The sequence below is a fragment of the Tauraco erythrolophus genome, chromosome 1 (assembly GCF_009769465.1).
Source record: "Tauraco erythrolophus isolate bTauEry1 chromosome 1, bTauEry1.pri, whole genome shotgun sequence".
NCBI lineage: Eukaryota > Metazoa > Chordata > Aves > Musophagiformes > Musophagidae > Tauraco > Tauraco erythrolophus.
Genome location: NC_141465.1, coordinates 42,428,425 through 42,451,248, shown reverse-complemented (window position 1 = coordinate 42,451,248; position 22,824 = coordinate 42,428,425). Strand labels below are relative to the sequence as shown.

At 34.2% G+C, this 22,824-nt stretch overlaps 1 protein-coding gene across 2 annotated transcripts in view; it reads right to left on the bottom strand.

Annotated features, from left to right (window-relative positions):
* The window catches only part of DMD (dystrophin), a 1,192,425-nt gene that overhangs the window by 658,865 nt on the left and 510,736 nt on the right, over positions 1-22,824 (bottom strand). For both annotated transcript variants that reach the window (XM_086608718.1, XM_086608727.1), the window contains 8 exons: positions 22,467-22,637; positions 14,517-14,696; positions 12,385-12,513; positions 10,675-10,845; positions 6,921-7,043; positions 5,042-5,179; positions 2,952-3,104; positions 1,844-2,026 (listed from right to left, as the gene is read on the bottom strand). In XM_086608718.1, the coding sequence (XP_086464844.1) occupies positions 1,844-2,026; positions 2,952-3,104; positions 5,042-5,179; positions 6,921-7,043; positions 10,675-10,845; positions 12,385-12,513; positions 14,517-14,696; positions 22,467-22,637 (1,248 nt within the window). The remainder of the gene's footprint in view (positions 1-1,843; positions 2,027-2,951; positions 3,105-5,041; positions 5,180-6,920; positions 7,044-10,674; positions 10,846-12,384; positions 12,514-14,516; positions 14,697-22,466; positions 22,638-22,824) is intronic.

The window sequence follows — 22,824 nt, the reverse complement described above, 5'->3', positions numbered from 1 at the left end:
CATTGGTCATTGTCAACACAGAAAGATATTTTTCATGAGACAGTAATCATTCTGTACACATGTAAATTTCATTGAATAATGTCCTCATTGCCCAGATAAATATTAACAAGTAGCCTTGTTGCATGAAATACTTGCAAACGTCTAAAAATTCAACCATTACAAGAATAGAAATATATTAAAAAAGTAATATATTTTAACAATAGAAATACATGTAATGGTTACATGGCTTTAAAAAGTCAATAACTGTGTTACTTTGACCAATTCAAAAGCACATGTGCTTCTGTAGGTACTTTACGTATTTTAAAGAAAAATATGCTTATATATAGTTTTATTGATTTGCTAGTACGATTTTATAATGGATATACTCATCCTCTGTCATGATAAGTGGTGGGTGACACAAAAAGCCCATTGACAGCAGAATGTTTTTATATAAATTGCATGCATATTCTCTTCTTGCTTATCAAAGGAACAAATATATTAATTGTAGGAAAAGACTCATTTACAAGACAAAGTGAAGCCTCCTCTAGCTCCATGCCAATATAAATGATTTGCAACTGATTACATCCATCAAGTTTAATATAAACCATAGTAATCTGAAAAGAGTAATAAGATGGAACAAGATTTAATAACATACAAACCAAAGTTAATGTTTCCCTGATTGTTTCCATTAACTGCGTAGCTATCTCAATTATTATTTTTATATATACATTATGTAACTTAATAGCAGAAAAGTTAAAAACACATAATACACAGTACATTAAATAGAGGACTGTGTTGACCAAAAGGTTATACATTATTGTTAATTTCTGGATTATTTTTTCTTTTTCAAAACATAGTCAGCCATATATATCTCAATTTAAAATAATCCTTCACGTATTTAAGTTTTCATTATGCTGTCAGTATGGCCCCTCTGCAATCCAGGTGCATTTAAAAATAAATAAATAAATTTCTATTTTTTTTAAACACTCTTTTATCAGTAGCACTTTTAAGATTACAGAAGAACACACAAAGCAAAAACTTGCTTGAAAGCAAATCTTATCTTTCTTCATGTAAAATCAAAAGTCCAGATGACAATAAGCAGAATAGTAGGAATGGCAAGGAAAAATTGTCATGTAAATGCAAAAGCAATCTCTGGTAGCCTTCAAAATGGGTAATAGTCAATACTTATATTGGTCATAAACCTGGAATAGTGACAGTTTATTTCCTTTTTATTTATCCAGTTATTGCAGCATGTATAAACCAGTAAGAAAAATTATATTTTATATACAACTAAATAACTCAAAAGCAGAAAACACAAAGTTGGTTCATAAAATCATGCTTTCATCCTGTCAAATTTAAAAGTACACTTTGCAAAAACTCCTTTGAGAATTCAAGCATTTGATATGGCTATGTATATAATGTCATAAATTTTTTTTTTATCTCTTCTTAAAGTGGGTATAACACGTTATGGACAAATAAAAAAAAAACAATTAAAATTGGCATGGGATGAGTAGTTTGAAAAAGACAATTTTTTTGATTTACATGTTCACTGAACAAACTGGATGTATGGCAAACTGACATTTTTAAACTGGAAAATGTTATGGAAAAATAATGAGGCAACAGAAATAAACACGAATTTTTCATTGCTGAGTTTTTTGTAATCAGCTGCTTTAACTTGAGGGCAATTTTAAGACCAAAGCAGAGAACTATTGTATTAGAATATAAAGATTCCCCCACTTGCAGTCAACAGGGTTTTTCTTATTAACATCTGAAGAGTTGACACTGACCCTGAGGCTCTCTTTGTTAGTAGGACGCTGTTAGTAGTAGCAGTAGCAAACATATGGGTTTGCCAGTAACAACTCACAATTTGTGCATAGTTGAGTCTTCGAAACTGAGCAAATTTGCTCTCAAAATCTCGCCAGCGCTTGCTGAGCTGTATCAGGGTTGGCTCCACTGCTTTTGCAGCCCCATCCTTAGACAAGCGTTCAGCCTGCCTGTGCACCGCATTCAGATCTTCCTTCTTCTTCTCCAATTCTCCATCAATCTCCTAGTGAGCAAAACCAATACAGGGCCCAGGACAGTTAGCTAACTAGATCAATCAACTTAAAATTAGCAAAATACTTCTGTCAGAAATTCCATTTCCATTGTATTGTTACAATTAAAATTTACAGCTGCCATGTCTTATTTTGCATTTAAACAAAATAAAAATAACTGAAATTGAAGAACCTTCTTGGAAATTGGCTGTAGATATACTAACAGCTAGTACACTCTGAAAACTAGTTTGCAAAGGCCAACAGTTTCCAATTCCAGGTTCTTGCTAGTACACTCTGATGGGCAATTGGAGAAATTATTTTCTCGAGAAGGGTCAACATATTCAGGACAAATAGTGTTTGGACAGCTTACAAATATATTATTTGACTCTTTAATATATTACTTAACTCCTATTTTACTCTGTGGGAAACTCAACAGAGAATGAAGCAAAGAAAGACGATGCAAAATAAACTAGGAAGACCTTTGACAGTATGTAAATAAATCTAGAGTTTGACAGTGACATATGAATATGTTCTGATGAAAATGAATGTGCTAACATGAGACAGAGGTCATCCATAAATCGGTAAGTCATTTGTTCTTCTGGAACAAAGATACATAAAATCAATTAAAATTTTTACTAGAAAACATTTGATGCTTCTTAATACATTACACGCTTTCCATATTACCAACAAAAAATGTATTTAGTGTGTTTTAAATTATTTATGTAACATTCTGTATAACATACAAATACAAAATCTAGTAAAACAAAGAAATGTCACTTTGAACACAGATAATTACAGTTTGGTTTACTGTAAATAGAAATAAAGAACTGAACTGATAACTTTTTGTATCTGTTTGAAAAATCGTTCCATTTGCTGTCTGCTAAATTGATAAACTATCACTTAAAAAGATCTACCATGGCTATCCCAAAACAATATTACCTTTAGCTTCTGCTCATCTTTGTGGTCTGGTAGACTGGCTAACTTTTTCTCAATATCATCCAGCCATGTCATTAGGTCATCAGCCTGCCTCTTGTACTGATACCATTGATGAGAAATCTCTAAAGCCTTTTTTCTTCTTTGAGATCTCAAGTCCTGTTCACAGTGCAGACATTATTAGAATATGAATTAAAGGCTTATAAAATAGGAATTGGCATGTGGTCACACCGAAGGGGAAAAAGGTGCAAAAGGCCATGATTTGTTTTAATTAATCATCAGTATTTAAATCAAGTATATAGGTATCTGAACGCAACATATTTTCTTCAGTTTGCCAGTATATAAGTAACTGAACACAGCATATTTTTATTAGTTTAACTGATTACTTTTTCTTTTAAAGGAAGTTACCTACTTCAGGGTTTTTCACATGTTGAATAAACCACTGAGTCACCAATATTCAGAGAAGTTAAGACTCTTACATAAATGTCAATATTTTATATAAAACGCTTCTGCTCAGAATACTTAATGGACAGATGGAAACACAACCCACTTAGTATCTAGCCATAAGTGGGCTCCCTGTGTTTTGCGGTGTCCTGTTAAATTCTAGCCTGCATGCAAACTCTGTAGCTATTCAAAAGAAAATCATTTCAATGCAGAAATGAATGCAAAGACAGGTTTCCTTTTTCTAAATTAAATACCATTTACGTAACAAATGTCTTGTGTTTGTGACTCAGTTTTATAAAAGTATTAAAACCTCTCTTTAACAGGAAGTTTAAAAATGTTCTATTTCTTATAAATATTATTAAATATGCTCCATTTGCATTCGCTTTAACTGCTTAAATTCACTCATACAGAATTCAGAAAATATTTTCAGAATTATAACTTCTTATTAAGAAGTAAGTTAAAAAATTACTGGTATATTTTATATAAAAATACTTAGATGAATTTAACTCAGCCATTCTTGAATTTTATTTGACAAGGTTGAATGCCTTAACTGAGTCATCCAAAGGGAAATGTATCCCTCTACTCCATATAAATAGGCAGTAAGGATCTGGTCAATAGCATAGTTCTAGAAACACTTTTTTACTTTCTCCTCCATAAAAATTATTAAGTACTTCCATTTAACTTGTAACAGTCAAAGACACACCAAATGGATTTAAAAGTTTGTTGACAAAATAATGATATATTCCAGCTATTCTTTTACTGAATTCACACAGTTCTGCAAAACTGTAAAAAACAGTATGAAAACCACAGGAAAGGAAAGATGTTGTTTAAATATAAGTAATAATAAAAAGTAACCATTTCATGTCTCCCAAGCCAAAACTAACTTAACAAAAATTTTCAAAAGAAAGGAAAATTCTGCTGGCCAATAAGATGAAAAATTCTTCTACAGTAGCCAGACCCTACAGCTCCAGGTAGGTGACCAAGGTGACTTTCCAACTGCAAGATTCTTTCCTCCTCTACTTCTATTTTTTCTTGGAAAGACAACACTCACAGTTACAACTATTAGCTTGTCCAAATAGGTCTCACTGTGGATGTTTCTGGGAACATTATCATACAGATATAACTCCAGGAGTGAATTTCGATATGTGATTTTGTTTTTCAGCCTTTTAGCTGCCAGGTGTATTGATATTACCTATTTTAAAGAGGCTGAAGCCACTTTTCTCACCAAAAGAGCACAGCATGTAAATCTTTTACTAAAGGATAAAACAACTTACTCATTACCAGAAATGTGTTCTACAATTGAAAATATAAGTTTGTGAGAACTGATTCTAACTAAAGTCTTGACTGAAGGAGACATAAAACATGATTACTGTGTTAAAAAAAAGGAATTATTATCAAAGAAATCATTGTTGTCCAACTGGCAAACACAGTTGTAACACTGAGGAAAAAACAGTACTTGTTAAGCAGGAGATTTAAAATGTCTTTTCCAAGGCATCAAGAGAAGTATATAAGAAAATATGTTTATAGCCAAATAGTTTTAAATTACTCATCTCTAAACAGTAATGAAGATTCATTTAATTTAACAGAACAATGCCCCGAAATGAAGAAAAATTAGTTTTAGTAACATGTGCTTATAATTGTAGCTCCTATACCTTGAGAGCATTATGTTTAGTCTGCAACAGCTGCTGTTTTATCTTTATTTCCTCCCGTTTTCTCTCATCTGTGATTCTCTTTTGAAGCGTGTCGCCCCTTTGCAGCAATTCTTTCACTGTGCTCTCGTCATCTTCACTCTGATATAAAAAAAAAATAACAAGTATAATGGGCATTTTAATCTAATTATTACTTAAGTACTAGGAGATACAGACATATAAAAACTACCCTTCCTCTGCTAAAGTAATCATCTAACATCTACTTGCAGTTCTATATAGAAGACCAAATAGCTTTTACTTGTTTTCTGTAACACACGTAGACACTTCAGGTATACAAGTAAAACAGCACTTGAAAACCCGCAGATATTTGATATTACATTTTATGCAGCATCCAGGATAATAGGATGAAAAGATTAAAGGTAAAAGGTAAAATATATTTTATCTTGAAACAAAAGTAATAGAAACATCTAAAATATTCAAAATCATTGTCAGCAGTGACTGAAATTGCCAGTATTGTTACTTTTAATTTTATTTTATTTCTCTCTCTTTTCCAGGATTGCGGTATTGAGGCTTCACTCCTCTGGGATTACTAGCCTGGGCCAGGACTGGTGTCGGTCAGTGGGTGGTGAGTAATTGCACTGTGCATCACTCCTTTGTATATTCTATTATTGTTTCTATTATCATTCTTGTCATTATTACTTTTAATTTCATTTTATGTCAATTATTAAATTGTTCTTCCTCCCTCAGATCAGATGTGGTGACCCACTGAATTTAAGCATACTAGTCAGGAGGCCATGTAATTCCTGACCATTTCATATACCATCACAATGCTAAACAGCTATTCTGGCAGGGAAAACTATATCCCTAACTACTTTCTACATAGAAGTTGAATCTGTGCCACAGCTTCTGCTAGTGTATCTCTTGAGCCACACTAAACATTTTATGTAAAGAAAGAGACCAAAATATGGTCGAGTAGTGGAAACTGCCCTGTCAAACTTGATTCACTTAGAATTTACCATTGCAGCACATAGAGCCTTAAATTTTAATTTTCCTGGGGGAAAAAAAAAAAAAAATAGAAAAAAGGTCCTGTAAAGATTCCTTTCAGTATTGATACAAAGTATCTATCTTTGAAGAAGAATTCCTTAAAAGAAAAAGAATATTGCTTGTAAATAAATATATATTTGATTTTGCTGAGGATTTACAAAGAGAGGGTCCTAAAGATGAATCTCTGTTATTGCATGGTCAAGAAGGGTCATTCCCCTGAAAAGCACTCTAGAGAAAACACACCACAGTGGCAACAGTAGCAAAGCGCTGTTTCCTCCCCCCGCCCCTAATATGCATAAACATTTTTACTACTTGCAAAGAGCAAACATAAATAATAAAGCTTACCACAGCCACAAAAACTCTTTACAATAAATGGTCAAATCAGATCTGTTAAGAACTGATTGGTGAAGGGCATTTCTTTCAATGATCATTGCTTATCATTTGTTTTTAGTCAATGTCTTCTTTTATTATATTGCCCATTTAGATACGTCATTTGGAGTTTTCTTGGTTTTTATACTCTACAGAGATTTTAACACTTGTTCCTTATTCTGTAATATCATTGGTACTAGTATAGCACCCGTAGAAAATATTCCTGTTTTGCTTAGTGTTTTCATAAGGGTCAAAAAATGTTTTTCTTATAAACTAACAATTTACTTATCACTAAAACTTTTCGTTAATGCTAACTTAGGACTTTTGATTTTATAATATACTAGCTCAGTAAAATTTTGTCAAACTCATATCTAAAGATCCTAATGCAAATATGGAAGGTTCTAATTTTCACTCAATTTTTTTCATCTCCCTGCCTACTTCACTCAGACTTCTATTTCAACCAAATTACCATATCTTTATTGAAGTCCTCCTCTTTCAGATTCACCCCCTGCTGAATTTCAACCTCCAGTGGCTCAAGCAATTTTTGTATATCGAAATCAAATTGCTCCAATTCCTTCAAAGGAATGAAGGGCTAAAATGGGAGAAATACAAAGATTATTTATTTAAATCACATATTTAATAGTTTTGTTAGAAACATAAATGAAGAGAGACATCTGTTCTATCTTGTATTGCTAAAACAATGTTAGACTTTCCATCATGTGGAAAAATATCTACACCGTACAACTCAAAGTACCCAAAGATACAACTAAAGACAGGTATATAACAATAGTGTAGAATTTTCATATAAGAAAACATAAAATCCCATGGTGAGTGAAAATTAAAAAAATATATATATTCTCACATTTGTGTGTAAGAATAGGTTTAGATAAACAGTGTAACATAAACATTTGTTTAAAAAATTAAGTGGTGACACTACTTGGCTAAATCTGTTTTTTCAGAAATTACTCATACAATAACAAACAATCCATTCAGATGAAAAACCACCTACTACTACGAATTGAGAAAAAATTCATGATAATTTGTTCCAGTGTTTTGAAATCATTGCTCTCTCACAAAGAATTGCAAAAATGCCAGGTGAATTATAAAAACCAAAAGACAGATAATCTTGGTATAAGATATTCCCTTAACAATATTTTGTATCATGTTAAAAGAAAAACAAAAAACAACAAAACTTCACTAAAAGAGCTTGTGTTTCAAAAAAGCCTCAACAAAAATGCAGGACCAAAAACCTCTTAATCAAACAAAACAGACACAATTCCTCCAAAATGAAACACGGTATAATTATGGTGCTTTAACTTAGAGTTCAGTTTTAAACTCTAAAACAAGTGCCACTTAATAATACAACACCCTTTATCTACCTAATACCTGAGTGTCTGTGGATAGTTTAAGGTACAATATGTAACATACTTATTAAGTGCAAAATATCGAAAGAAAATCTTTTCTTCTCTCAGAGCTTTAAATGCAAGAACAAGCAACAAATTCTTGATGATTCTTGCATAAAATTTAGATTTAAAGGTAGTTAATGCTTTATGACGTTACAGGAACTCTTGGACATACAACTGTCTTTTTCCTAAGACATAAGCACTTTATATTCTAATCAGTTCTCTTTTACTCTTAGCTCCAGTACAATCGGTAGTTATTATAAAAGAAAATTTTGTAATGAAGATGATAACCATCAAAGTTAATCAGCTAAACAAGAGAGACTGGACATCATCTATTCTCAGCTAGTCCACAGATGACATGGGAGAATTAGGGTAAAAATACCTTAATTGTATCTGGTTGATTGTTTTAATGACAAAGATTTTGCGTACTTACGAACATTAATGGAAATATAACAATACACAATATTTACAGAGAATAATACTGTGTTCAAAATTTTTCATCAAGAAGCTCAGAATTACACTCATCAAGTGTTTCAGCTGAGGTAGAAATAATACTAAACTACATAGTAATTTATTCTCAAATGCTCTGAAGGATGTCTTCAAAAGTACTTAAATGTCACTAAAAGACAAATCAACTAATAAAACTGGAATACAAAGTTACTAATCTCTGACAAATGCTAAAAACAATAACAAAAGGGAAAATAAGGAATGTGGTTCAAAGACCACTTGAAAATGTTAAATCTCATTTTAGTACGCTATGATTATTCTGTTAATTAAGAATGCAATGATTACATACTACCATTTGTTGACTTCACAGATCATTTCTTATTTACTTCACTGTTTTACTGATAATTGTTAGTATTTGAAAAATACAGCTAATTTGAAAACAGATGAGAATTGATTTAAAATAGATTGTGAGATCTTACCATCCTCTTGAATAATTTTTGCAGTTATTCATTGTTATTCACTGAATGAATAATTTTACCTAAGTATGAAAACCCCCCAAACACTTAGGAAGTGTTATATCACCCCATAAGAATAATAATTTTTCAGTCTATAAAGCTGAAATCATGACTAAGAGAAGTGCAGTTACCTACTTTACACAGGTGAATGAAACAAGGCACCCAGAAAAAAAACAAAAGAACCCAAACACATTCAGCAAGTCAGTAGAACCGCCAAGAATTCAGACAAGCTTTTGTCTCTCTATCTTACGCAATATCTGTAACTATAGATATCTTTTGTGAATCATACTCTAGCTCTCTGTTCCCCAAGGTCCTGGAAAAGGTCCTCTAAATTCTAATTTACCGTTCAAATTATGTGCTGAAATTATTTCTCTCATCTTGCTAGGTACATAGTGTATAAAGCTTAGCAAGGTATTGCCATTCCAGCTCATCTTGTCTATACAATCATAAATGGGAGAACACCTGAGAGAGAAGTTTGCCAGGTGGAAGACATTTGTAGGTTTTATTCTGAAGAGGCTCCATCTTGATAAGCATGTTTTCCTTCTTCTTTGAGTGAGCCCACAACACAAACACTGCAAACAATTAACCCATGATAAACCATCTACGGGCAGCCCCGTTGTTCCCTAAGACAAACAACAATTTCACACAACCCTATCAAAGACTGCATCAGCCCTGTATGCTTACAGTGTTGTGGAAGTGCAAGCTAAAACAGAGAAGGAAATCCAGACTGATATATCCAGAGAAGGAAATCCAGATAGCAGACGTTCAGAATAAAAATCTCACACAACACAGTTGTTTGGCCTTTGTGCCAAGACATTCTCTGTCTACAGCTTGTACTTCTGTAAGAGGTAAGTGAGAAACACACTGGGATGTCTGAAATACTACTGATGTTCAATAGGAAAAAAAGAAAAAAAGATGATCTTTATTCATAGGACATATTCTTTCTGTTCCAGAAGTGAAACCTAAATAAACTCAAATATCCATAAAGAATATGCTGGTTACACAGGGTATTGAGCCCTGTGTAAACCCCAAACAACTAATGAAAACTATGTCTCTTTGCTTAGGCTTTTTGCAAAGCTTGTTTCCAGCTCTGCCACTGATCCTGTGTGCATTCATTTCTGGTGCTGTTACACTAGCTAGCAAGAGTTAAGATCGGGATCCGTGCATTTCCATTATCCTATATACCAACCTGTACGGCTGCCTGCTTTAATCTGCCGAATAGCTCTCCACAATAAAGGCAGCAAATACAATGGAGAAAGTAGGCAGTTTACACCCTCCCTCATTTCAGTTCAGAAGTCACAACTAAAAATTATCTAATCCATATTGAATTCAGAATCAGTAGTCAAACTCATTCTACGGATGAGTACAATCAATACTGAAGTATATGAATGAAGCTGAAGTATAATCAATACAATCTGTGTGTATCTATCTATGTGTATCTCCAACCTTGATGGGTTACTACCTCGCAGGAAAAGACTGGGTGCATTTAATGAAAAATTAGCTCCCCAAAACCAATCCATATTAAAAAAAAAAAAAAGGCTACTCACACTTTGAGAAGATTAATAATCTTACCAATTCTCAGATGTTGCTAAATTTTTATAAGTTAATAAAGTAATAATTGTTATGTTCATATAAAGTTAGCAAACACTTCTAATTGTGTTAGTGAAAGACAAGACCTTAACGTCAAAAAACTCAAACCTTCACACTTTTAAAAAAGAAATATTCTTAAGATCTACATTTTTTTTCCTTTAAAAGCTTCGTTTTTGGAGAAACTTGAGCCTGTTATGTAGTTGTAATTGTGTACCTTACATTAAATACCATTTTGTATTTATCTCCATATGGAAGCAAGTCCTCCTACCTTTCCACTCTTAATTCTTTGTGATATAGTTGCAAATCGCTGGTTAAGCTCTGACAGTTTGGGCTCTATTATTTTCCTGCAGTGATCTCCACGGTTTGTCATCAAGTCTACTGCCTGGTCACACACAGAATCCACCTTTGGATGCATATCATTCAGCTCAGCCTTTAAGCGCTACAGTCCGTGAGCAAGAGACAGGGCTTGAAGTTAGTAATAAATGCAAAGAGAGAGAAAGAGAGAGAGAGAGAGAGAGTGTGCAAAGGAATAGGGAGCAAAACCACAAATCAAATTCAGATAATTATGCATGAGTGTGTAAATCCAGTAGAAATACATTAGGTAACATTCCCATTCATATCCCTCAAATTTATGGCAGGAACTTATCTACATGTCTGTTTTAATATATCTTAGAGGAAATTAATGGTGAACATTATTTCTAGGCAGGTTGTTGTCTGCAACAATACAATCCTCAGCATATTCCAAGATATGCTAAATTATTTTACGTTTCTAAAGCTAAGAAGAGCTGCTAATTTACGTATTATGGAACTGCATATATAGTTGTTGATTTCATTACTGTTCACACCTGTAGTTGAGGTGGGGAAAAATGACCAGATGAAAATCAGTGCGAATTTTTTCTATACATCTATCACAAATTAAAAAAAAAACTGAAGGCAAATACCTTCTTCCTCTGCAATAGTAATCTTAACAGTAGATCTCAGTAAGGACAGAGGCTGAAAAGGATATCCAGGCATTCAGGAATCATAAACACAGTTGGGCATTAAGAATTACATTTCACTGTCTGTATGAAATGTCTGCATGCAACACAAATATATATACCTGTGTTGATGTCAAAGATAATTCTACTTTGTACCTGATGGTGGCAAAATTGTTAATTCAACTACAAAAGTCTGTCCTCTAAGCCTGCTGAGATCAATGAGGCATTCATTTATGCTCTGCCCTGGCATTTGTAAAGTTTTACATTAGTAAATGGTATCATTATGTTAGTGCCAGCAATACAATTCCGATTTTGATTTGCAAACTGTTCCTCAGATAGTATATATCATGGAGTTCAATACAAAAAAAAAAATTCCATATAGATAATAATTTGAACTTGTTTAATCTTACCAAATAAGCTATTTTAAATTAGATACTTGAACATCTATCTTGCAAGCTAATTTTTCATCAATTGGTCAAAGGATGCAATGGGCCAGATAAAACCTGATCAATACACTAACTCATTATTATACAGCTAGTTCATCATATAATATTCTTGTCTGTGGTGTTGGTCAATGCAAACAGTGTTTACAGAATTAAAACAATCATATGACAGAGATATCAAACGCAGATAACATATCAGACAAGTATCACAGAAAAAACAGAAAAGCAATTAAAAATGAAGAACACAGAAAAAAAGGATTTTGCTCAACCAGATGTGTTTAAAGAGTGTTTTCCAGCAAATACAGGTTTAATAAGCTGTTGTTCTACTCACCAAGAAGTCCCCAAGACTTAGAAAAACGTATCTGGCTTTATTTCTGCAAGGACTTAACTTTCACAAAGCAGTGTGAATTTATTAAGTAATCTACAAGCTGCCAGAGGGTAGCTTTATTGCAGAAAAAGAATGTTGATCAATTTATGATACCTTTCAAAATATGTTAGTTTTGACACATTCCTTTTTAGAATAAAATTAATGTTTTCCAGAAAATCACATTTTTTTACCTTAAGAGTTTCCTCTTTTTGCTGGGGCTTTTGTTTATCAGATTCATCCAACAGTATTTCAGCACGATACATCCAAGTTGTGACATTAGCTACATTCTGATCAAAAGCCTCCATGTGCTTTTGATATTCCTGTGTGTGGAAAAGGTAAATACTGCATACAAAAAAAGTAATCAGAACTGAAATAATAGTCAATTATGCCAACTGTGGCAAACATGTTTACATTATGAAATTAAACTTGATTATTTTGTACAGTAGCTATTTGTTTTGTGAAGGACAGAATCAGTTTCTTTGCTCTCACTTTATGTGTTATGTTTCTCCAAAAATACATTCTAGGAGAGACAGAAGCTTCCAAAGTGACAGGCAGGAGGGTGGTAGAGTCACAGCAAGACGCAGGTGTCTGCAGGTCAGCCAGGCTGCTGAGAGGAACAGGAAGCCAACAGCCAGACCTACTGCAGGTGGAAAGATGTTTCCCAAGAACCAGGCACAGAACTCATTTTGGAAAGCCACTGAGTTGATTGAAACTAAGGTGGAAACAAAGATGCACTTACAAAGTCACAATCTAGAATGCGAGCTTTGTTTATAAAACTTATTTGCATTTCACCTAACTTCTCAGCTTTGAGACTCTGCTTTTTAAAAAGCAATTCTAGTTGATATTCTGATTTTTTTTTTTCCCTCCTTAATTTTTTTGGTGAGCTCACTAGAGTAAGGTCTACACATATCCACCTCAGAACTCCAGGAGAACTATGCGTAGTTTGGCGTAATACTAAGTAATACTTTTTATGGACAAAAGGAACAGCTCAATGACATGTTGCTGTGCTTACCACTGGTACACTACTAAAATATCCATATTCAGTCTGTGTTTACAAGTTTGCCAACTGTGGCAAACATTTATACGTTATGAAATAAAACTTATTAATTTTATACAGTAACTGTAGAATCCAAAGCAGAGAGAAAGTAGAGAAATACATAACTATACCAGTCAATAAACTCCGTTACATGTTTCTTACAATCAGTTCCACATTGAAGCTGAGGACCTACATCATATTGAATGAAATGCTTAAATTTTCCAGATAAAACAGGCACAACCAGGTGGTTGCACTTGTACACTGCATACAGCCAAAGAAGCGCTGTAGTGATGCTGTATATCCATCGCAGAAGCATTCGTAAGGTAGCCACACAGACTCTAGTTGATCTCTAAGACATCAAGCTCTGAAAAGTCATAATAAAGGCTAACACACTCTTGAGAATCACTTTACTTTCTCTGGGTTGAAACTGCATTCCCGTTCTCTCAGCACCAGAAACAGCATACAAGATTTCCCAAAGCATTCTGGCAGTCAAACAGTTAAGACTCTTCTGGGTTTAAGGGCTCAAGCTGTCATCTCTTCATGGCAGAATTAACTTTAATGGAGAATATAGTTAAGTGACTATCAGCAGTTTGAAGTAGCTGGGACTGAAGCTCCTGAATATGAATTAAATGTGGTTTAGGGATTTTACTTTGGACTAAGCTTAATCTGGTGCCCTTAACTAAGTATCCCCATCCAAATCGGCACCACAAAACATGCATATCATGCAGTTCTGAAAGACCAAATCATAGTCCTTCAGTACGTTAGGTGTGCACCCTGAGCTCCTGATTTAGTTGCCTCTGATATCGAGTTCACACATACTAAAGCTACTCTATGGACCAAACCAACATGCAAGCTGGGACTTCATTCCCAAATGTACTACTCTTCCAAATAGAAAGACTAAAGTAACCAAAAGCAGATGAGGCTGTTGGTATCAATATCAAGACTTATTCAAATTAGACTATTTCTTTTGGTTGATTCATATTTAAGTAGTCTAGGTCCTCAGGGAGAAACTGCATTTCATTCATTAGGAAAAAAATAAATCATCCAGGAACTATCGAGGCAGACAGGAACGGGAAGCACTAGCAGGCAAGACTCCATAAATCCATCATTCTGTAAACAGTCAGATTCTTAAAATATACACAATGTACTAAACAGCAATCAATCTGATTGTCTGTACCTATGTATTCAATAAGCGTACTCCAGGGCACCAGAAAAAGCATTCATCTACGGCTGAGCACCTACGACTGGGCACCAACACTTCTATGTGAACAAATGCATTTTCCTTACCAATAACAGATTGAACCATTCCTCAGCACGTGAAGTTACTGCTTTCCAATTACTGTTCAAGAGGCTGAGTTTATCTTCCACTAGACTTTCCTTTCCTTTCAGCACTGTCTTCAGATTCTCTCCTAAATCACTGATGCTCTTAAGATGGACCTGGCGTTTCTCAATCTCCTTCCGTGTTGCCTACATGAACAGAATCAAAAATAAAAGTTCAGGAAATTAAAAATTCTCCATACTAAGAACATCAAATATTAAAACAGCCAGTAAGTTCATACTAGAACACACTCTTGCTTCCTGTAGAAAAAGAAAGTGTTCTGTGAAGAGTAGTAAATAAAAAGTAAATTGTTCTTCTTTAGCTCTGATAAAAATGTAAATATTCTTCATATTCTTATAATAATTTTTGCTAATAGCTTCATTTTTGAAAGTGTGAATTATATATAATTTCAGTGTTTAAAATATAGTTTTAATATTGAATTATTAAACAAGAATCCACATTTTATAATATTTATATTGAGATGGTTAAAGTTACTTTTCACATAATAAAATGGCATAATTATCAAATAGCACATAAAGCTTACATACAATAATAAAGCATCATGATGGCATCTTAAGACCTAGAGAACTCCACTGAAAATACTCTTAAGAAATATTTTAATATTTCTTTAATATTTTCAATGCAATCTTTTTCAGCAGAAACCATGTTCCTCTCTCCTGTTAGATTTCTTGTTTCCTAATTGTAGAAATGCATCTTCTCATTCCATTCACTGGGATTTCACTCTGCTAACTAAAATACTAAAATAAGCTATTATCTATAGCACCTCTAAACTTGAATGATTAAAATATATATGGAGAGCTACAAGATCAGATTTCCAGAATCTTCTCACACGATTATCTTACCTTACATAAATAGATTTAAATTATATGTAAGATTGCATAATTTACTTATTATTCATTTCTTAATGTTTGTTGCAACATGTGAGAAGTCTACAAAAGGCACAAACCCCAACATATCTGGATAACATGTAAAAAAGCAGGGATTTAATACTAAATACTGAGATGACACAATGCAGACTACAAAAATCTTGCTGAATACTAAAGCAGACGTACAAATTCCTTACAGATTCCCAATACCATATATAACCAGTTTTATGAGAAAAATTTATCTGAGCTCCTTGGCACCTGATAGCAAAGATGCAGACATATGTGATCTCAGTTCATACAAGAAAGCTCCAGCTAGACATGAAGTGGTCCAAATTGAACACAAACAGAAGAAAAGCAAGACATTGATTTCTCACAGATAACTTGAATGCACTAAAAGAAGCACTTCTAATCGAACCACAGTCACCATGCGTCCTTCTCAGGAAGAGAATTTTAACCACAGAATCAAAAGTGCTAGCTCTGTAATTTAAGAAATATAGGAATGACATTTCAAACACCAGAAGCCTATAAAAACCAAACACTCGAATCCCAAACTTCGCTACACTGTCGGTATAATATGAAACACAAACAAATAGAGTGGTGAAGTCCAGAAGGACTAGGCAATTTATATATTTTGATTTTGTGTGTTTATGAGGATGAAACTATGCAACATAAATAAAATACATAAACTTGTTAGAAGTTAGGAAGAAGCTAATTTTCCGATGCAATCTCACATGGCATTTTGGAGAAAGAGAAATATGTAAACAAAAGGTTGGATTTAGCATCATAACACTCAGAATTCAATTGAGGCTGTTAAATTTTTTCAGCAATGTTCAAAAGTGTTTTATAACAGAATACATTAACTCTATTTGCCATATAGTGAAGTTATGAAATCAAATTCTTTTATTTTTTTTCCTTAGTACTTGTATATTTATTTATAAAACAAAAGTTTATTCAAGCGTGTATCACCTGCTGGAAGACAAAAGTTCCGTAAATAATTTCAGGAAAGACAGCTGCATTAAAATGTGTATACAGTTATACAGATTATATTAAGGAGATATATAAATATATATACATATATATATATAGTGATCTCCTCTTTACATATACCTCTATGTTGGATCACACCTACTAGCAGATACAAGAGTTAAAGATGATGGCAAACTCTCAATTCAGATTGCTGTTCTAATTTCTGTTAGGCAGAATTCTGAAATATCTCTTTGGAAGAAACTCTTGTACTTCTACTTTTTTGAAGTGCCAGTTGTGGCTATTTGGTACAGGATATCACAATGGAAATTCTTTGACTCAAAAAAAAAATATTTATATTTCATTGAATGGAATCTTTCCTTAGCTTTTAAAGGAACCATTATTCTCTTCTAATTTATGTTTCTCAGAAAAATGCTGGTAGAGTGCCTTAATCAAAACTGGGAAAGCATTTCACAACTGAAATCCAGAATCTGAACATTTCCAAGAGAAATGGCATCTAGGTTCCGGGCACACAGGAAATGAAAGCAACCAGATAGATCTTTCTCCTCTGTTAAAACTCTGCATCCAGAGCGTGCTTCAGGTGCCCAGTTTCTAATTCCCATCCCAGTAACACTAGAAAGAGGATAGGGAGAAGGAGACAAGACCAGTTGAGCTTCCCTATACCAGTCCCTGACATCAAAATCTCAAGAAAGAAGCTGTAGTGTAAAATAAAAGCTTTATATAAGAAAAACAATTTTGGATGGCTTGAAACTTGGGCAGAAGGCAGATTGCTTTGCAGTGTTGAAAGGTGTGGAGACAAGCTTTACTGAGAATTCATAGCAGGTTTGTAGTTGCACACAACGGTATTTTACTAATTTTACACATGGATCTATAGGGTGACAGGATGAATCATGTTAGTATAAATAAATGCAGCTCCCTGAGCAGCCACGTACACTTTGAGTGGGATTCACAGCTTGCTTTCTGACCCCACTGAGCTGTAGCACACTCAATCTTTCAGTTTACTAACAAATACTACTGAGTTTTGTTGTTTTCTTTTCTATTTTCTTTTTTTTTTTCCAACCTAGTGTTTCATAAGGGAGTGAAAATCACAGCCTCCTCACATTAGCAAGTACTTACTAGGAACAAATGACATTTGAAAACAGAAGCGACATAGGAATGGCTTTTTCTGAGGACATGGTGCAGAGGGCTTCCGAGCTATACTTTATAGTGATAAAATTACCATATATCAGATTAAACTATTGATGTTTTTTCAAACAAACCAGAATTGTTTGTTTGAAAAAATTGTTTGTTTGAACAAACAAACAAAAAATTGTTTGTTTGAATGCAGAGGATAACATTGTAATTGTGCTGGTCATTAACATAGGTAGATTAAAAAAATTCAAGACTAAAGAAAGGTAGAAGAAAAGTTCTGTGTGCCTCCACACTGCCTGTACACTGTGGGTTACTCGGAAGTAATCTTTGCAATTTGAACCTTTCTAAAAGAAACGAGTTATGTGGTTCAGCTCTCAATAGTGGGATTAAAGAATTAATCAGAAGCTGATATTATGGCCTTCTCAGTGGCTGATTATACATATTTATTTGTTTATTCACAGCACATCTTTCATTTTTATTGCATTCTGGCCACAGAGTATGAATCAGTTAACACAATTTTCAGGTCATTTTCTTTTACTGATTTTACTGACAGGAAATATGTTGCTAAATGTGTTAGCTAATCTAATTCTAAGTACTTCAAGTCAGCTTTATATTCACTGGTATTACACACTGTGCTAAAATATAACATTAAAGCACTGGGAGACTCACACTGCTGATAGCAGTGAGTGATACAGGACTTTTCCTGGTAATACCATCTGCCATTTCCTTTTTGAGAACATGGTTTCCTGGCAATCTAATTCTTATCAGGCCAGTTCCTGATTAAAAGACAAATAAACCCTGCAATGGTTAATGTCTTCAGTGATACATACATTCACTAAATCAGACTTCTAATTATAAGCGGATTTCTAATATACAATGTTTAATGACTATCTTTCCACCCACATTTCATTTTTCTTATCTATTATAACAGAACTGAATTCAAATGGAAAGATTTAGCTTGTCTCTCCTGAGTAAAAAGGCAAGATTTATAGTCTTCAGTATATTGCCCATCTCATTTCACATAACTCAGCCAAGTCTTTGTTCCATCCTTAGGAAAATTCTAGACATGAACAAATAACACATTTCCATTCATGTCCAGATTAATGCTATGTTTCATTAATGTCATTTCCTACTCCAAATGGACATTCCTTTTTATTTCTAAGTGTTTATACCTTGAAACAATATTTGTATACATGAGTTTTTTATTCTAGCCTCTACAATTATCTCTGAAATCCTCTGAGCTACTTTAACTTTTAAGAAGTCTTGGGTACTGAAAATGAATTAGAAATAAGTACAGTAATAAATATAACGGCTTCCCTGTGCTGTAAAGAAAAAAGATTATGAGCTCTCTGCTTAGTTATATCAACAGCAGCACACATCCAATTTTCAGTTCATTCGCACTATTGAGTTCTCCTCTTCCCCCCTCCGTTTTCCATCTTAGTTTTTCTGCAGTCTCTCGTCACAATGGGAATCTGCTGGGTTTAATTCATCTCCCAGTGCATTTCATTAAATTGGTTACTGTCTTTGGCAGCCTACTTACCCGGGAAGTCCAAAGCCCAAAGCGGTGACATTAATCAGATAGTGTGAAAGCTTGGTTCTGGGGACTGAATTATTGATGTACGCTTTTGTATGATGCCTCATGAAATCCACATAGGAGTATCAGTATTGTACTTATTTATGAAGTCCTCACAAGAATTTTAAAGTGACCAGGATAACATGGAGCAGTATCTGCCTCTTAGTGGGAGCAGAATCTTTAGGAAAATGTGTACTTACGTCACATAATTTCTGCAAATACTTACATTTGGAAGATTTGCCACCTATACTATCTGTTGGATTGCTCAAAATCAAAAGTCTGCTTATGCTTATGTAAATATCGGTTTATATTTCCTAAAGAGAATCTTAATAAAGGAATTTTGAAAGCCATTCACTCAGTATATATATATACTTCAACAAGAGGCAGCTGCTCTCATACAAAGTTGTTTGTTTATTCTTATTTTAGTGATGAACTTACTGAAGAAGAGCTGAGGTAATATATGAGATTAGACTCAGTGAAGACTTCGGGCAGAATTTGAAGCCAAAATGTGCTTTTTACCAATTTTTCATGCAATCCTTTATGTATCAATTCCTTGTGAGAATTCGCAATACTCAATGGCATTCTTTAAGATTAGTAGGTGGAGTGCTTCTTGTTTGATATATTTTTCATGTTAATATTTCTTATTTTAATTAGTTCTAGTTACCTTTTTGATTGTCATAAGATAAAAATATGTTGTACTTGTTGTAGCAAGTGTAAGACATAAAAAGGACTTCCCACTGTGTAACTGCACTTGATCATCAGGCTTTAGGTTCTAATTATGTAACTTCTGAAGCATTAAGCTTCATATCTATCAATTAAATTATATTAAGGACAAATCTTTTTATTTAAGGTGCTGTGAAGCGATATATATGGATGAACTTTCCTGAACATCCATGCAGGAACATACAGCGTACGTTTCTGTTTCAGTAGAACTGTACTGTGTAGTTTAATACGACCAAAGATGATTCTTATTTTCCTGACTGGGTAAACGGACTGAGTAACTGGCAGGTTAGTTTGGGATCGTTAAAACCATATGATTGTATAATCCACCTCTTAAAAATTTGACATTTGTCCTTTTTTATGGGTGTTAAGATCACAATATCAATCAAAGGTAATGAGAGAAATTGCAAAGACTTTAGGAAAGGCAGAAAGTGAAAATGAGAGAACATCAAGCAGCAACTGTGTTTTTAGGGATCCAGGTTTTGATTTGAAAGTCAAAGCAGCAATTATCAAAGCAGTAATTGTAAGATAATAATAGCAAAAGTTGATCTGTATATATTTTTGAATATTACTTTTAAAACATTATAATTCTTAGAGATCAATCACAAAAGACTCGTAGACTTTCTTTTTTTGTTATTTGTTCGTAAATCATCGGTGTATTTCAAAGCTAAAGACATTTTGTCAAGCTCGGATCCTGAAAGGGGCAGTTAAAAACAAAAATTCCCCACAAAACAAGCAAACAAACCACCAATAAGTTTTATTTCAGTTTCTTTAACTCGCACAGCATTTAAAAAAAGTAGTAAGGTTGCCTGTGAATTATTAATATTTCTATAATGCATGGTAAAATTGGTAAAATATTTAAAGAATTCTTTCTATTAAATAGAGCAGAAGTGATACATTTTTACACAAATAAACAATACTATTTAAGGGGCTTTATTGTTGTTTTGTGTTTAGAAATTATATAGGAACACCTACCTAAAATTATTCTGGCTGCATATAATTATTCGAAATTTTGAAGCTTTGGATAACAATGAGCATGGAATCATAGAATCATAGAATGGTTAAGGTTGGAAGGGACCTTAAAGATAATCTAGTTCCAACCCCCCCTGCCATGGGCAGGGAAACTCTCCACTACACACAGTTTCTCAAAGCCTCATCCAACCTGGCCTTGAACACTTCCAGGGATGGGGCATCCACAACTTCTCTGGGCAACCTGTTCCAGTGCCTCACCACCCTCACAGGGAAAAATTTCTTCCTTATATCTAATCGAAATCTGCCCTCTTTCAGTTTGAATCCATTGCCCCTTGTCTTATCACTACACGCCCTTGTAAAAAGTCCCTCTCCAGCTTTCCTGTAGGGCCCCTTTAGGTACTGGAAAGCTGCTATAAGATCACCCCGGAGCCTTCTCTTCTCCAGGCTGAACAGCCCCAACTCTCTCAGCCTATCCTCATAGCAGAGGTGCTCCAGCCCTCAAATCATCTTCGTGGCCCTCCTCTGGACCGGCTCCAGTAGCTCCATGTCCTTCTCATGTTGGGGACTCCAGAGCTGAAGACAGTATTCCAGGTGGGGTCTCATGAGAGCTGAGTAGAGGGGCAGAATCACTTCCCTCGACCTGCTGGCCACACTTCTTTTGATGCAGCCCAGGATACGATTTGCTTTCTGGGCTGCCAGTGCACATTGCCAGCTCATGTTGAGCTTCTCATCCACCAGCACTCCCAAGTCCTTTTCCTCAGGGCTGCTCTCAATCCATTCTCCACCCAGCCTGTACTTGTGCTTGGGATTGCCCTGACCCACGTGCAGGACCTTGCACTTGGCCTTGTTGAACTTTTTAGTTTCCTCTAAAGCACAGATTTTGGTATATGTGTAGAATGATGGCTTAGTTTGTCTATTTTCTGCTTGGACTTTTATTATACATGCAGAATATAAACTAGATTAGCTAGTGTTGAATGACACTGTGCTGTTTAACATCACACAGAGACGTGCAGTTCGATTTAGAACTCTTGCATTTCTCAGTGATTCTGTAAGATGCTTATCTAAACTGTGGCACTCATAGTAATTTTAAAGAAAGTTTCATTTTAGGCTTTGAGTTTTAACCTAAAAGATTTGAGTTGAAGTCTTATGGAAGTAAGAAGTCTGAGAATGAAAATAAGTGAGATAGAAACCAAAAAGGGTAGGAAAACAAACGTCACACCTCTTGGCTGCTATCTAAACAGGTGGAATATATAGTCTTAATCTTTAATCTTTCATCCACTGGAACTGTTTTACTGTTTAATACTTTTCTAATCAGAGTAGAATGGGATGAGAGAGCAACAGATCTCTATTTAAATGGATACTAGATGGATAATTTATAGTACTTTCTGAAAAACATAATTCTAACTTTAAATTCTTTTCAGTGAAGATTACTGCAATATGAAGGTGAACTGTGCTACTGGCATATGCAGAGACAAGATGGTTAAAACTTTTCTGAGCATCAATGTTAGGGTGAGATAATGCCATAACAGTTACAAAGTTCCACTAATTTAAACCCAAGTTTTTTTTATTCTCTTTATCAAGAAACAAATCTAGCTTTCTTTAATATGCATGAACTGAGATATATAGAGGTACAGTGAGTGTTACATTGTTACCTTGCTCCAGGCAATTTCAGCATCCAAATTGCTAGGCATCCCCTGCACAGCTGATCTCTTTGTCAATTCTGCATCTGTCGCTGCAAGCCATTCTGCCACAGCATTAATTTCTTTTCTTAGCTTCCGGGACAATTTCAAGCATTTCTCTAACTCTTGCTTTTTTTCTGTCACCTGCAGAAAGAAAACATGTGTTCCTTAACTCTTCAGTGAAACAGGTTTAATGATTTTTATATACCATTTTCCATATGCCACTTTTCGGTAGGAGCTTAACTGGTAATTTCACAAGCTGAGTTGCACTCTCAATATAGTTACGCCTTGCCTTAGTTCTCTCACTATCTGTAATTTTGCTGCTAGAATA